General features: G+C 41.4%; 1 protein-coding gene across 1 annotated transcript in view; it reads right to left on the reverse strand.

Annotated features, from left to right (window-relative positions):
• Nucleotides 1–1,062: 1,062 nt before the first annotated feature.
• The window catches only part of LOC131214138 (pituitary homeobox homolog Ptx1), a 77,550-nt gene continuing 61,216 nt past the window's right edge, over nucleotides 1,063–17,396 (reverse strand). The window contains exon 4 of the mRNA XM_058208507.1: nucleotides 1,063–1,665. Coding sequence (XP_058064490.1) covers nucleotides 1,063–1,665 — 603 coding nt within the window. The remainder of the gene's footprint in view (nucleotides 1,666–17,396) is intronic.

Raw genomic sequence — 17,396 nt, forward strand, 5'->3', positions numbered from 1 at the left:
AGCCGCCCTTGCCACAAATTTATGAGGGGTATGTGGTAAGAGAAGGTTGATGGGTGAAGTTTGTGGACAACCTTCGTGACCTCCTATCGCGCACCTCGACAGTTATAAGATTACAGATTATCGATATATTCCCTTCCTTAAGTCAACCGACCTCCTGCTAACCTCCCTTCAACATGCGTACCTTCATCATGATTTGATGATTTGTTCACCAGGATGATAGGAGATGTGCGTCTAAATTAAATAAAAATCGTTATCATCTACAAACCATTATAGTGTATCTTCGTAAATGCCAAAACAAAGTTCACGATAATTCATTTCTAGATTAAATTAGCATTACCATTTATATCATTCTGGATGTTCTGTGTTTTCGTTTTGAGAGTACATGATAATGAATTACGGAAGACATAGGACCTCTTGGGGCGGCGAGTGCCATGATAGGGTTCAATATGCACGACAAGTTAAATTAAGCCAAAACATTGTTACATCCTTTTGAATCCTCAATTTTGAAGACCATTTTTTATGGAAATTCTGAAGTTGAGATATCAGTTAGATATCTAACTCTTAGATGTTCATTTCGCATCATCGTTGATCCTCGTCGTCCTGTTCATCATCCGACTCTAAGCGTCGTCCGCCAACTATGATAAGTTCGTCTGCCACAGACTGATCCAAACCAAGGAGCAGATGAGGTGTCTGTTGGTAGTGGTGGTGATAGGTTGCTACAATTTCAAAATGATGCGACGGTAGGAGTCCGTTTCCGTGGTGCCGTGAGTAATGCTGAGGGCATGTATGCTGTTGCTGGTGATACTGTTGTTGATGTTGTTGATCTGTGACTTGCGTTGGATGATGATGATAGTGGTGATGGTGGTGATGGTGATATTGTTGTTGTACGGATGATCGCTGTGGTTGAGAGGAGCTGGTAGAATTGGTAGAACTGGTCGCTGAGCTGAAGGGCGCCAATGCTTCTTCTCTCTCGATACCGATGTGGGAAAGCGAGGGACACAGTGGTTTCGACCCGGTGGCAGAAAGCAGTAGTGGCGCAAACGGGTTGGTGACAATTGCGTCTCAGACCGTGTCGGTAACTCCAGCGTACTGGCAGGCCGAAAGGCCGGCTGAATTAGATCGTGAAACGGGCGAGGGAGCTGAGTAGGGACTGGAGAAGCCGGAAGTGTGCTGTTTTGCCTTCAGACGAAGCGTCGCGATGCTGGAGCTCATAGCTGTGCAGGGTTCGGCTGTGGTTCTGTGATGGTACATGTATGGATTGGCGGGGGTCGTGTAGGGACATGGAGTAGGCGACACGCCTGTCGCACCAGTCGTTCCTGTTAGTCCGGTGCCCATGCTAGCCGGCAGCATCGATCCTGTGCCCGCCATCCCAGCAGCAACTGATGCAGATGACGTGTTGAAGCAATTAATAGAATTTTGGTGATGATTGGACGTAACGATGGATGCACCTAGTGGGTTTACCGTCCAAGGGAACGTTTTGGCGCCAAGCGGGGACGGAACTTTCGCCCAGTTGTTGTACGAATAAGACGAATACAGCGTGTCTGTATCGGCAAATGGTTGAACGAATTGAGGACCAAAACCGTTCTTGAAGTCTGCGGCTGCGATTGCGTTCATCTGGTTGCGTTCACGCTTGCGCCATTTAGCCCGGCGGTTCTTGAACCAAACCTTTGGAAAACAATTTGAAAAAACGGAGCCAAAGAAGAAAACGAAAGAGAAAATAATACATGAAGAAGGGAAAAAGAAACGGAGAATAGAGAAGAAATAGAGAATATTAAATACATAAATATTAGTATATTGTTATCGTTATATTATCAATTATGACACATCTGACATTATTAGATACTTAGACACTGTTAATATTGTGGATACATAAAGGTTGAAAGGCTTATAATTACATTATTTGTAGCGTATAAATTTAAGTGTATTGTGAAAAATAATAGTCTTGACATATGAGCTGGAAAGTCCCGGCCTTAAGAAAGAACGTCGTTGTTTTTCGAAATGGGATTTATTTATCATCATTCACATTAAGAGAGATCCATCAACAAAACCTCCATCAAGAGCCACGCAATTATTCTACCGCCGCTCCAATATTTCAACACCTGTAAAACGATTTGTCTTTTGCCTCAAAATAGAGCTTAGTTTAGCGATAATCTCTTCGTTCGAACAAAATTTCTTACCGGTGAGAATTGTTTGAGGTCTATGAACAGTCGGTAGTCGCTGGGAATCAAATCTGATGAATACGGTGAATGTGAGCAATTCAAAGTTCAATTCCTTCGAATGTTGCCTATTGCGTTTCAAAGTCCTCCATCAAATCAACGCTATGACTCACATCGCACACTCTGTCTAGATCTATTTGGTCAAAATCCAGGTCATAGTTATGGAACACCTGCTCTATTTACCAGATTTAGGACTCTGCGACATCGGTTCCTAAGAATCAAAGCCTCATTAAAATTCAAAATATTAAATATCAAAGAAAAAAAATTAATTATCCGCTTGAAAACCTCTGTTGACCTCTGTCCCACTTGGAATAGGGAACAATTGAATTATCTCTAACTCGGGGTTGGAGTGACTTGGGAAACTTGTTAAGGTGTCAAAGTGAAGGTATTTTATTGTTCTTTGAGAAAAGAATTTCAGAAATTTTTTAGGTCGGTCGTCGGATGAAATCACGAAAAAATCTTCTGCAAAATCTTCTGGTCCACCTCAGTGGCCAATTTGCTCCAATTTCTCGCCATCTCTGCAGCATCTCGCATCAGCTTTCCAGTCTTCGTCAACTTCCTTTAAATTATTGTCCAATAATTTTCGATTGGGCGGAGTTCAGGGCAATTTGGTGGGTTGATATCCTTGCGATGAAATCGAGCTTATTGTCACGGTACCACTGAACTACATCCCTGCTGTAGTGGCAGCTTGCCAAATCATGCTAAAACTTAACGGGACCTTTGTGTGACTTAATAAATGATAGAACTCGTTTTTTAAGGCAGTCTTCCTTGTACAGCGATGAGTTCATCGTCGTGTTTGTGATGAATACCTTGATTTCCGGACAGGTGCAAATTCCTTGCCATATTGTTAATGTTTATGCAAATTTATTGGCGAATATAAATTTGAAGTTTTAACGACCAGGTTTTGCTTAAGTGTCCTATTTGGATGCTTACATGCAAGAAAGGAACAGTAGGTTCTTCGTAGACAGATCCTCTGGACAGAACTTTTGCTTGCATCATAATTTTTGCAATAGCTCGAACCGAAAGTTCAGGACTTGCCTTGATTGATCTCAAAACCTTCCAGATCAGCTGCCGATTGTATGTTCCACTACGACGTCTACTCTGAATCTTTCAATCTACGGTATTGGGTTCCCAGAAACGGTAAAGCACAGCATATATAGTTGATTTTGCAAATTTTTGTGTTTTTGAGATTTTTAAAGTAGACCACGTGGTGTTTTCGACGTGATTGTGCAGAATATTTTTTCTTCTTTTGAGTTCCATTAAGCATATCTTTCTATAAACTCCGCGTACCAAGATGAAACTTTCAGCGCTGAAAGTCGAATGTTTACTATCAATCGAATAACTATCAAAACATTTCAAATCCAACCACCAGAGGCGTTGCTAGAAGACATACAACTTTTCCCGATTCTAAGTGAGACAGGCTTTATCTCTCATATAAGAGCGATGCAGATTAACCACACGTGGATACATACTTTTTTGTATTGGTCTTGCAATAACAGTGGAGGTTTACTATTAATAAAAGGAGGTAGGAGGAGGATGTTAATAATGGAGGTTCACTATTTACAATAATATAGGAACAAGTTCGCTAAGATTGGTTTGCTCATCACAAATTATATTCCGACAAAGATTTTCTTCATAAATTGCGTTTCGCGTTCTTTCAGGCATAAAAGACTACATGTTCAAATTCCCTCAAACTTAAGGTTTAGAGTAAAACTAGTTTTATTTTATGTTGAAATCCTTTCCCAGATGTGAAAACAAGGCATTGTCAGATTAAGCATAATGATGAGGGCAAACTTGACAGCTAGCGCCATCGGTTAACAAAATTCCGTTTCCATACACCCAAAGTGCAGCTGCATTGCACGTCGTTTAGGTACACCACTTATCAGAAAAAATTATTCTTGTTAAGTCTACCGACGGCATCGTTTCGTTTCGCTTAGTTTACGGTATGCACACGCGACCTCATTGATAGTTGGGACTCTTTTGAGGTAAACGCTTGTTTACCGATCGGATTACGAGTATAATCCGTGCTCAATGATTAACGTTTGCTGACTGATGGCTGTTAGAAAGCTCAGTAAATTGTATCAGCATTGACCAAGAGAAACAAGTAATGTTCTCACAACGAAATCGTCACGCGTGTGCCGATGTTAGCATGACGAACATTCCCTCGTATTTTCCTCTTCCAAAGAGCGTTAAAGCTAAATAATAGGTCCGGAACCAAAAAGTCACGCCCTGTGATTTGATTTATTTCGAGTCAAGTTCACGTGACTTCGGACGGTGAGTCATAAGGTGTGTAATGAACCGCGTAATCAAAGGCGCAACCTTAAGACCGGTAATTGAATTTGAAACGACGTCCTGCTGCGCGACGTCACGGTCTGCAAAATATGGCGAGATGAAGGGACGTTGTTGATGTCTTGTTTATTTCTTCGAGGTCGTGCTAACACAATTTCAACTAATGACGGAAAATGAAAGGTTTATTTAATACAATCTAAGGAACTTGACTGCCATTCGTTGACGTGGCTTGAGTAATGCTTTTGTTGTTTTCTGCTCTATTTGTGCGCTTATTGTATCGTTGCGATCCAAAACATCGAACGTATGACCTGCATTAGCCTATATTGCAGCCCACTCATAACCATCAACAATGCTTGCTTTCTGATATTCAGATTTACAGTTAACCTTCTTTTTCTTGTGAAATTAGTTTTACATACTGCTTAGTTACGATTAACATCAATAAAAACACATACCAATCGGTTGGCTCATCACTTTCGACATTGTTGCTCATCTGTAGTTCATCCGCCTCGCTGCACCGATTAATCGGTTTTTAAGCATAAGACGTCAGTTCTCGCTCCCTGACAGTGCATCATCTTGAGCGCAAAACTTTAATTTGACTCTTAATGCGGCTTTGACCGTTCTAATAATAATGATAAGTCAATAAACCATGTACGGAAAAATGAATATCATTCAGTTCTTTGCAGTGTAACTTGTTTTTCTGAGCTGAGGTAACGTACTAAGGCTGAGGTAAGGTAAGATGAGGTATAAAATTGAATAACTCTGAGTTATTCAAAGTATTTGCCATCGCTAGCTATACGTTTCTGCTATCGCTCTGGAAATTTGTGAAGGTCATGACAAAAGAATTCTTCATTTTGTGAAGAAATTCGTACTATAACTATTTCTCCCGCATTTTCACAAGAATCGATGCGTTGCCCAACAAGGGCATGCCCCAATGATGTAATAAAGTGATGCCCCAAGTTGGCTGCATGTGAATGTAATTCCCAATAAAATGATTCAATCCTTTCCCTGACGGTTTTCCATCATGTGATGGACCTTTGTCGTGCAACAAAATCGCTGTGTGTTGCTTTTTATGGTGTGTTACCTTTTATGGTATTGTGATCATTTCTTTCCTTCTTTCCTTCCTTCCTTCATGCTCTTTCTGCTCCCTTCGAATGTGTTAGCTGCTGTTGGTAGTGATGCATATTGACCGTTTGACCAGGGCTCAGAAGCTCCTTACCATCCCTCCCCATCCGATTAAAACAAACATCCCTTTTTCTCACTTTCAGGTTCTTCAGGACCGCTGACTTTAAAATCTCCATTTAAATTTTTTCGTGTTGAAGTACCCTTGGCTAGGTTTTACATAAAAGTTTATTCTACATAAACACGATTGAAATTAACAAATTCTTTGCTCTATGTATCGAGTAACTGAGATATGCTGCAGTAAACTTTAATGATTTACATTCTGGCCCTCTGCTGCTTTCCGGTGTCTTCAGTTTTTCGGCAATGCTGCTCTCTGTCCGAACTTCAAAGTTAGCACCACCCTGACTAAGCGCTTACTAGACAGTTTAGAGCACTAAATGGCGCCAAAAAATAAACTAAGAATGTAGTGTGGTGCCTCGTTAATCAGAACAACGTTCACTTTGCTGAGTGGACAAAAAGTGCAGTGCACAAGCATACCGTGGCCTATAGTACTTTATGGCTTGGATGAAAAACACGCCTAGACATAACTTTGGATGTAATATTGGGCAAGTTCATGATGAAGAATGTCAACATAATTGGCACGATCAATAGCAAACGATTGGCCTTCACGAATGTTACTAATGCAGGATGTTACTCGCAGCGTAACCAACGCAGAATAAATTGTGAACATTTACTTATCATGCCAACTCGGAAAGTGGAACTCGGTACGTAGCATTATTGATTGTGGTGCCGTAGTGGTTGCTGGTGTCCAATCTGGTACCCTTTTAAAAGTTTGACATTGTTATGCGCTGAATGCCATTCCCGGGCAGCTAGCCTTTTTCACGAATACTTGCAACTATCACATGCAGTACCTAGGTCCGTTTCTCCATTATGTACCAGAAAAGTTTGATAAAAGGCTTGTGATTCTCGCCCGCTGATCGGTTTCTTTTCAGTTTGCTTCTCTTCTCTTCCTTTTATCACTAATGATGAAAACGGGTAATGGTCGCCTTATCCAGGTGGATCAAATATTACTGTTTAACTCAAAGTCCCGTCCCTGCCACCGCTTGAGCTGCTTGACAAAGTGAAGCTGCTGCCTTTATCATATACTATATCGTCTCTTGTATAATACTACCCTATTAAGGAGGCCTTCAGCTTCCGGAGTGAGAAAGTCCAACATACGTTCTAAAGCATGGGCTGAAATGTCTTGAGCCGAATACATAAATTGCCCTAGTGTTATTGCAATCACCACCTTTTTCAGTTAGTACTAACTCTTGAAAGAAAGCTGTCAAAATTCAGTGATATTCTACTCATAAGTTTGTGAATTACTATGTCAAAAATGACTACTACTTTTGGTATTTTCAAAACAAAGGATCAAACACAATTTTCTATCCCATCAGAAACTCCGCTCCACCTGAACTCCGCTCCATCACAAACAATAATAAAGCATTGGTTTGTTGACTTCAAACATGGTCGCAAAGACACCGATAATGCAGAAATCCACAAAATCGTTTCGAGTGATCGAAAAGTGAAGTTGCGTGAGTTAGCTGACATTGTAAAGATATCATAAAAACGTGATGGCGTTATATTGCATGGGCATTTGGGGAAAAGTGATTTCATTATTTTTGGGTCAGTTTCAAAGTGGACACAGCCGAATTCGGATGTGTTCTTGGCCGGCTCCCCACTTTCTTTCGATATAAATTTTAAAAGTGAAAGATCGAGCGAGAGGGCTGAACAAATGCAGACCGGATGTCTTTTGTTTTCAGCCCGGGGTGCCGGATCGGGCCGTTTACACCTGCCAAATTTCTGGGAACTGTGTACAGCAAAGAACAGTTTTCTGTGCGGCAAGGCAACATTGTTGCTTCCACAGTGCTTTGTGAAATGTTTGAAATGTGATACCGAAATAACTTTTATAAATAATTCATAAATGAAAAACTCGCTATTTGAAACAACTTTCATAAATTTTCAGAAGTCAAAGTCTTTTTTGGGTTGGAAATAGTGCTTCGGTTTGCTGCAAGTCGTCCATAAATTTTGTGAGGCGTGACGTAATGTTTTTGACATTACAGATTAATGCCAAACTGCTGCGCCTCTGTCGAAACGTTTACGGGTCGGCCGAGGCGTAAACCCGAGCGTAAATACTTTTTGCATACGCTAGTTTTTACGCCTCATGTGACCCCCCAGTAAGGACACATAGAGAACAGGCTGAGATGACATGCAAGAGTGAGAGTGACCTTTTACCCAAAACGCCACCGGGGAGTGACCAGAGTCGAGGCTAGACAGAGGATCGTAGCAAAGAGAAGAGTAGAGGGGGCCGCCCTACCAAAAGAGAAAAGCGAGTTTGTGCAAAAAGCGACATTTTGCTTTTCCGCTAACTCTGACTACTTGAGTGCGGTCATGAATAGGAGAAAATAGTTTAAATAATTTACCAGAAAATGCACTGCTTCTTGAAATCGCAATTGAAATGGATACAAAGCCCCACGCGTGTGCCGGGCCTCATTTCTTTAAATAAAAAAAAAAAATTAACAAACAGATAGACAGACAAACGGACTTACAGACTGATAAACTGGAAATATGACAAACTGAATAACCCACACCACCACCACCAACATCATCTTCATCATCATCATTATCATCATCATCATCATATTCATCATCATTTAATTATAATAAGGTAGAGTTTGTTTTGGTGTTAGAGGTAGACCAATGGGAGGCGTTTGCAGCCCAAATCCTCTTATATACATCATAACAAACAAACAACATTGCAAGTAAGTTTTGATTTGAATTTCCCTGCCAGTTAAAATCCTTGAGGGGATGGGGCTTAATGCCAGGATCACCCGAGGACGACGGGCGGTAAGATCAAACCAAATAAAATCAAATTAATTCAAATGATATTTAATTAATATAAACTAATTTAAGATATATTTGCTTTTCAGACCTTAGTATATGATATTGCATCATACCTTATTATATATTTATATATTATTATTATCATATTATACTATATATTATGTTACATTAATCAATATTATATCTAATTGAAACATTCAGTTGAAATTTAAACTAAGCTAGTTTTCCGATTGATTCCGTTTCAATTCAGTTCAGTAAATTTCAAAACTATCATCAAATCATAGATTGTCAATTCAATCGAAAAAAGCTACAGAATAATAAAGTTACACTTAGTTTTCCTTGCCGGTTATAATCTTCAAGGGGATCTGGGAAAGACGCCCAGAAATCTACCGGAGAACGACCGAGCAGTTAAGTCGAAGGGAATAAATTAGAACAAAAGAAATTTCGATTTGGTTGGATTGGAACGAAAAAATTCGATTATAAGTAGTTTTTAAAGTATTACTATATCACAATTTACATGTTCACTTTTATATATTTTTATATACCATTATCATATTATCATAATAGATTATATTATATATTAGGTTATAATATATTATACTATATGAATTAGAAATAGAATAGAATATAACATAGTTAGAAAAAGTTATAGCTAAGTTAGTATATAAAAGAGAAGAATGAGTCTACAACTCAAAATCTCTATAATACATGAAAAACAAAAAAAAATGTTGGGTGACATTAAAAACTGTATTTAAAAGGTTCAGTTGGTCCGATTTGCGTCCCATATGCACCGTTTTGTTGGAAAATTTGTAATTTTTTTTAACTATAGCTCCATAATGCCTCCTTTATAGAAGGCTTGGTCGTTATTGGTGAAAAACTCGAGCAATCCATTTCTAAAATACTTTTTTGATGTCAACTTTTCATCACTTAAGAAATTATGTAATGCGCGGGAAAGCTGTCAATCGTCTAGTGCAAGATCCGCACTATACGATGGATGCATTAAAACTTCCCAATCAAGCTCCCGGACTTTCTGGCGAGTCACTAAAGAAGTGCGTAACATTTCGTAACAGAACACAAAACCTCTTCCGTTGGCCGATTCTGATCGTTTCTGGTCAATTGCTAGCTTCGAGCGGTGCAGTAATTGACAGCAGATATCTGAATTAAATGTTTGATTACACGGAAGCAACTCATAATAAATGGTTCCTTTCATGTTCCATCGTATACCCAGTAGATCCTTCCTGGCCGTTAGTTCTGGTTTGACCACTGGTTAAGCTGCTTCACCACAATTAGACCACGACAGTATTGTCGTATGTATCCCATTCCTCATCCCCAATACCTATCCGTTTAAGAAATGGTTCGATTTCATTCCGTTTGGCCAAAATTGCTCAGATGGAAATTCGAGCCATCATGTTTTTTGGTGTAAATAGGGTGGCTCCCAAACATCGAGCTTCTTTGTGAATCTAGCTATACGCAAATGGCTTAAAACTGTATGATAGTTAATGTTTAGCTCCTGGTCGATGCTCTGATTACTAACATGCCGATCAACTTGGATTATTTCTGTGATTTTATCGACATTTTCGTTGGCGTGTCTGTCTGTGGGAGGCGCATCTTTAACATCAAAAATAACTGAAACGGATCGACCACCCAAAATTTCACATAGCCAGCTATTAGAGTATCGGCACCGTAAACACCATGCGAAATTTCAGCGTCCTAGCCTGATCTTTCGCCGTTTTCAAAGGAAAACTGTAAAATGTACAGAATTTTCTTTTAGTTGACCTCCATTGTTAACACCCTGTAACTTACAAGCGAATAGAACAAACAATAAACACCATCTTTTTATGTGTACAGACAATACTGTGTGAAAATATCGTGGTCTTAGCGTGGTGAAGCAGCTCAACCGGTGGTCAAACCAGAATTCAACGCTAGGAAGGTTCTACTTGAACTTGACTTGAAAGGAATCGTTTATTGTAAGTCGCTTCCGTGTTACCAAACACTAAATTCAGATCTCTTCTGTCAATTACTGCACCGTTCGAAGTTTGTAATTGACCAGAAACGACCAGAATCGGCCAACGGAAGAGTTGTTGTGTTCCATCAGGACAATGAAATGCCAGGCACGTCTTTAATCGCCAGAAAGTCCGGGAGCTTGGTTAGGAAGTTTTAATGCATCCACCGTATAATTTGGACCTTGCAACAAGCGATTGACACCTCTTTCGCGCATTGCCAAATTTCCTGAGTGACGAAAAACTGAAATCAAGAAAGGATTGTGAAAGGATTGGTCGAGTTTTTCGCCTATAACTACTAAGCCTTCTACAAGAGAGGCATTATAAAGGTATTTTAAAGAGGCATCCAATTTTGTAACAAAATAGTGCATATTGAACACAAATCGGACCATCCGAACATCTTAAATAGAGTTTTGAAACTCACGCAAAAATAATGGATTTCCTTTACCCAACCTTATATATATTTATATATATATTTATATATATTATATATATATATATATTTCGATTCAGGTCGATTTCAGTTAAAGTTGTTGTTGTTGCTGATACTGTTACCGTTCGAAATACGTACCGACTACGGCTACCTATAAGACGTTTGCGTCAATATTAATTGTGATTTGCGGACCTGCTTCTATACCAAAATGTCAAAATCACATGCAAATATCAAACAACCGCATACGACCGGACGAATTTGACCTTTTATTCATAAAGTCATAAAGGGCATTTGGCCATTTATTCAGAGCAGAAGCAGATCATACGATTCCTCACACACACACACGCAGGGAGGAAGCACTATCAGTGGAGCGCAATATTGCCATTGCGCTATTAAAATGTGAATGCGAATATGTTACATCAACAGTAGTAACAAAAAAAATCCAGAGAAGGGGACGAATTGTCGCGGTCGCGACCAATACGGATATGTCGATACCTTTGTCTGCCCAGAGTGAGTGGAGTGCACTGTGGTGAGGACCACTAGCGTATCAAAATAAGTGTTTTTGTCAGTGTGGTTTGGGCGTAATTTGGCTGCACTCGTTGGTCAGAGACAACAGAGTGAAACAAACCTACATCCATAGTGGGCTATTGGACGCGTATCGTCGCGCCGGTGTTCGTGGGTGCAGCGTTTGTCGTGTGTCGGTAAACAAGTGCGTATATCGTGCCTGTGCTTACACACGCAACTCGTGAAGGTGAAGAACTCTTGGTTCTTCACCTTCACTTTACGTTCACGATTGCGTTATCGGTCACTGTGCTGGTCTCAATATCAGTGGGCGCTGTGGTGAGCGTTCTAAGCTTGACATGACTGACAGCTAGGATGTTTGTATGGAACGATGGAATCTGAAAAGACCAAAGAAGCGTCAGTTGTTGTGTGAGGCAGCAAACTGACCGCCAGCAACTGACTGACTGACCACCAGCAAAAGCAGAAAATGTGACTGGCTCGAAGATTGAATCTGAGGTATGCAGGGGTACCAGGAGGCGTGCGCTCCTCAAGATGCCAGCCGGCGCGTTGTGGCTGAAGCCCAAGCCGATACGCGAAAAAAGTCGGAGAGGAAAGTGGCGCGCCGTCCGTAACGGTGACCAGGTAGGTAACTGAAAATCTGTACGACCTTGTGAAGGCCATTAAAAAGGCGTCTAATCGAAGCGAAAGAAAACACCCCTAACGCAAACCAGTTAATAGCGTCGATCCGGGACGTGCGATGTAGCGATGTTGACTACCAACTGGCAGCTCTTCTATTGGTGGTCGATAGAAATCGTTAAATTATGGAGCAGACGCTCACCCGCCAGAGCTCACCCGCCACACAGAGAGCGACAGAGAAGTACAACCCCAGCGGGCAAAAAAGTTTATAAGTTCATCCGTCACGCGATATTTTTCCCCGTTCCTACCCCCTCGAGCCAACTCACTCGCGCTGTCGCAGACGGAGCGCGATACCGGGTGGTGTCATTTCTTTCGCTCCTGTGAACATGTTTATTCCTTTCTCGCTCTGCGCATCGAAGGCCTTTTGGTGCGTGCGTTTCCTCGTGTAAATGCGCGGTGTATGAGTGTGCGTTCCCTGTTCACCAAGTGACAATTCGCAGTTTGTTTTGATCGCGAAGTTTTCAAGCAAGTTGGTGGTGCCGCTGGTGGTAAGTATATGTTAGAAAGCGTTGATTTTTATATAATTTCGTGTTATTTTTAAGTTTAAGTTTAAGTTCGCCGAATGACTGCAGAATGTCTCGTCGGAAGAATCTGGTAAGTATTTCGAGTGTTGTTGGCGATCAGAGTGGTCAAAGATCGCTCGTTATGTTCGCACAGAGTTGCGTACTTTTTTAAAAATATTATTCAGTTTCTTTTGCTTGTAGTAGCTGCAGAAATTGTTTCTACACAGCTTGGTAAGTATAAAAAACCCATCGTTTGATAATCTGCATATTGATAATTTACTTTACTTTCAGGCGGCGACGGCTGACCGAACCTTACCACGGATTTTCATCAATTAAACAGTGCTGCAAACAGTGCTCCGGTGCCGTAGGACACTGGAGAAGAGTGTAGGTAGGTATAGTGTTGTTTTAATAGTGTAATATGATGTATTCGAAATAAAGGTTTTAAAATTTTAACCCAGTGTAATGAGTATTTAGATCCGAAACTGAGGCTAGTGGTAGGGGTAGGGAACAGGGTTCATGACGCCCACATGACCGCTAAAGCGTTGTATGATGAAACGTTTTAGTGCCGTTTACTGAAACACCTCGCTAAAAGCCAATTTAAAATCTGTATAGATAGCTTTTATAGGAGGCTTATAAAGAGGTCGCACAACAGATTTTGCCCGCTAGGCTACTTCCGAAGTATGGTAACAACCCAGAGGACGCATCTTCTAAAGGTTGACCTGTCTGCTGGACACCATGGGTAAACTCTTGAAGCGAGCGATCTTCAACAGCTTGACAGTGTTCAATGAGGGCGCACATGGTCTCTGTGATGGGTTGCTCGTCTTCCGGCAGGGGAATGCTCGCTGCGCACCCGCTGAGACTTCGTAGGCATACCCACGAGAAAGTACCGCTGAAACATAAACATGCCGGTGAAGCAACAATCCCAAGAAATACGAGATCGCGAGATTCTTTGCACACCGATGAGTTTCTTGAGAACGATCAGCTCAACAATTCTATACAGAAAACCAACAAATAAAAAAACCCTTTATAATGCATGCTGTAGAAATAAAACTCAAAGTAAAGTTTAGATTCGTATTTCCTTCACTACCAGACAAAACTCTACCTCGCGATACACATGGTCGGCAAATATTAACGAAGGCCAAACACGTGGAGCATAACACAGAACCGTGTACTGGGGGAATACTTTGATGGCCAAATCCTTCTTTATGAACAAGACTCAGGGCTAGGGGAAGATCTTCTTACGGCTGGTGTTCAACAGCGATCTTTTCTAGCACTTATGCTCAGGAACGTAATGTGGATCGCTAATAGAGAACGATTCGATACGTTGGCGTGATGATATTATGTCATTGTGTAGATTCATATCACTTCTTCGTCGACTTTAAGGCCGCATACGATAGCATGGCCAGAGTAACATTGTATGAGACCATGACTAATTTCAAAACACAGGCCAAACTTACCAGACTTGTTAGAATGACCATGACCAACGTCACAAGTCAGGTGAAGGTGGATGGAAAGCTCTTCAATACCTTTGCTACCACCAAGGGATTGCACCAAGGGGACGGTCTAGCTTGCCTCCTCTTTAACATCGTGCTGGAGCGAGCCATCCGAACTCGGGAGTGGAGACCTCAGGGACATTCTACTTCAAGTCCAGCTTGATCCTGGCCTATGCTGATGACATAGACATTATAGGTCGATGGCTCTCCGTTGTAGCTCAAGCCTACACAGTAATTGAGCAAGCTGGGGGAATCTCGGCCTGCAGATAAATGAAAATAACACCAAGTTCATGATGGCGCCGCCGTCAGCAGACCAACCAACAACATCGGCGAGTATACGTGTGGGGGTGACGTACTAATAGGTGACCGGAAGTTCGAAGTCGTCCCGAGCTTCATCTATCTAGGGTCAAAGGTTAGCACCAATAACGACATAACTGAAGACATTTGCGCTAGGGTGCTAGCAACCGACAAGTCATTCTACAGTTTGAGGAAACTATTTCGCTCTCATCTCGTGTCGTTTATCGAAGCTGGGGTTTTACAGAACCGGTCAAAGCTGGACTTATACAGAACCTTCAAAACTTCAGTACTCACATACGCATCTGAGACATGGACACTATCTAAAACTGACGAAACCGTCTTAGCCGCGTTCGAGAGAAAGATGCTCAAATTGATATTTGTGAGGAGGGACAATGGAGGAGCCGCTATAACAGCGAGCTGTACGCAATGTACGACGACCTCACTGTCGTGCAGCGCGTGCGACTCGCCAGGCTCCGTTGTCATGTCATGAGAATGGCGCACGACGAACCATCCCGTAAAGTCCTCTTACGCCTCGTTCACACTAAGAGTTTTTTCTACAAGTTTTTTGCTATGTTAGCGTCCACACTGGCAGCTTTTGCGGCATGAGCTCCGAGGGCGCGAGTGAGTGTAATGAAAGTTCGTTTGTTTTTGCGATTTTCCTTTCCTTTTGTTTTGATTTTTCTGTTTTCTTTCCTTCTCCTTCTATTGCCATCTTTCTCAAAATATGATCCACTGTCGAAAAACTAGCCATATTTTTGGATAGCAAAAAAAAACTTGCCGAAATTTGGCGTAAACTGTCAAATTGAAAAAAATATTCCGAATCGGGAAAATAACCAAAAAACATAACGCGCTCAAAAGCAACTCAAAGTAACTCACTCAGGTTCCTTGAAGCAGACCAAAACTCGCTCGGTTCTAGCCGGTTATGTATATTCATATACCTGTGTTACAAGGTAGTTATAATACTATTGTTGTGTATGTATTAGAGTAATAAGTAGTGTATCTTTTAGTCTAAGTAGTACGTGTAACCGAACAACCGAGAGATCAGCTAGTAGCCGGCAACCGGGATCAAGAACTGCGCAAACGACTCTTAACACAGGATGGTCTAGTTTTCGCAACCGCGTGCAATATCGTGCAAACGTAGGAAGCGTCGCAGAGACAAAACTTGGAAATAGGGAACCAGCAGGTGGTTGCCGTGTCCCGAGTAACGGGAACAAAGCTTCTAGAACGGTCGAGTGAAAAGCAGTACGAGAAAGGGCAGCAGAGGTTAGCGATTCAGCAGCGTCACCATCGTACACAGTGCTATCGATATGGTCGTCCGCACAATCCTGCTACCTGCCCAGGGAGGAAGTGTTTTTTTGCGGACAAATGGGTCATGTGTCAACTATGTGTCGTCGTGAGAGGAAATCAAATCGATATACGAGTAGTGGTCAGATGAGAAGAATGCATCAAGTGATAGATAGGCAACCGGAGATAGTAACTTTCACATGTAAAGGAATTCAAATTCAGTTTGAGATAGATTGTGGTTCATGCGTAACCACAATATCAGAAAAAACTTATATGCGTTTTATCGAGGGAACATATATAAAAGGAATAGGGGATTCCTTCTTCTTCTTTTTTGCATATTCAGTTTCATTTACAAGAAAAAGTGGAACAAAATTTGAATAAAATGGACCGAGAAGCAGTATTATTATCAACGAAAACATCAGATTGCGCTAGTAGATTGCTGGTAGTGGTTACAAAGAAAAAATGGTCGATACGGTTATGCCTAGATGGAAAGGCTACAATAAATAGATAAATATGTTTTTGTCCATGGAACATTATCCGTTACAAAAAGTTGAGGAAATATTAGCAAAAGTATCTCAGCGGAAGATGTTTTGTAAGATGAATCTGACAGGAGCTTATCTACAAGTGAAATTGTCAGAGTCAGCACAAGCGATATGTACCGTAAATATTCACAAGAGCTTGTTTAAGTATACCAGAATGACATTTGTGGAGCACACGATACCAGCAATATTTCAAAGCATAATAGATGCCATCTTACAAGATACAGGGATCACAGCAAATGGTATCAAACCATTACAATCAAAGGTAGAAGCAATTATGAGAGCATCCATACCACAAAATATTAGCAAATGCCAAGTGTTTTTAGGTCAAATCAATTATTATCATAAACTTATACCAAATTTGTCATCAGAATTGTATACAACTTACGGCCGTAAGCAGTTTCTCAACACCGCTTGGTTATGCTCCAGACAGCAACGTCACCGGCACCGACCGGCTGCGCCGCAACAGCATAACTACACCAACGGGTGGCGTCAAATGACAACGGTCAGACCAAGGGCAATTTCCCACGCTCGCAGACCAGAGCCAAAGGACAGCGACCAGCAAACTAACACCAGCTAACTGATATTTGTTAAAAATAAAATCAGTCTTGTCCTAACAGCCCACCTGAGCACTTCAAGGTTCTGAAAGAAATATAACTTACATTGTACCAGTTATTACAAAAAGGAACAAGGTATGAATGGAATAAGGAATGTCAAGAAGCCTTTGAGAAATGCAAAGCAATTTTGTGTGAAAATAACGTTGTTGCAAATGCCGCAACTAATTGATGGAAAATACAGCACGGTTCTTCAAACTCTTCGACGAGACTTTATTCACTAGCTGCGAATTGAAATCGCTCTCAAAAAAGATAAAAATAGTAAAAAAACGCGTCTGGTTCGGCGTTCTAATTGCAACTGTTCAAGTTTCGGCGTCGTCCGCGGTCATCAACCTCGTGGCCAGCTGATCCTGGTGACGACCGGGGCGCCACACACACTGCTGTCGGGTCCGCATGGGGGAGCGAGATGGCAACCACTCCTCTGGAAGCGGCTAGTTACTGGACAAGGCGGCTGGCGTGTCGATCTGTCAGCCGCTTCGTGGTCGTCGGACATTGTTTACAACAAACGTATAAGACCTCTACGACTCTG

Source organism: Anopheles bellator (genome assembly GCF_943735745.2).
Source record: "Anopheles bellator chromosome X unlocalized genomic scaffold, idAnoBellAS_SP24_06.2 X_unloc_2, whole genome shotgun sequence".
Classification (NCBI taxonomy): Eukaryota; Metazoa; Arthropoda; class Insecta; order Diptera; family Culicidae; genus Anopheles; species Anopheles bellator.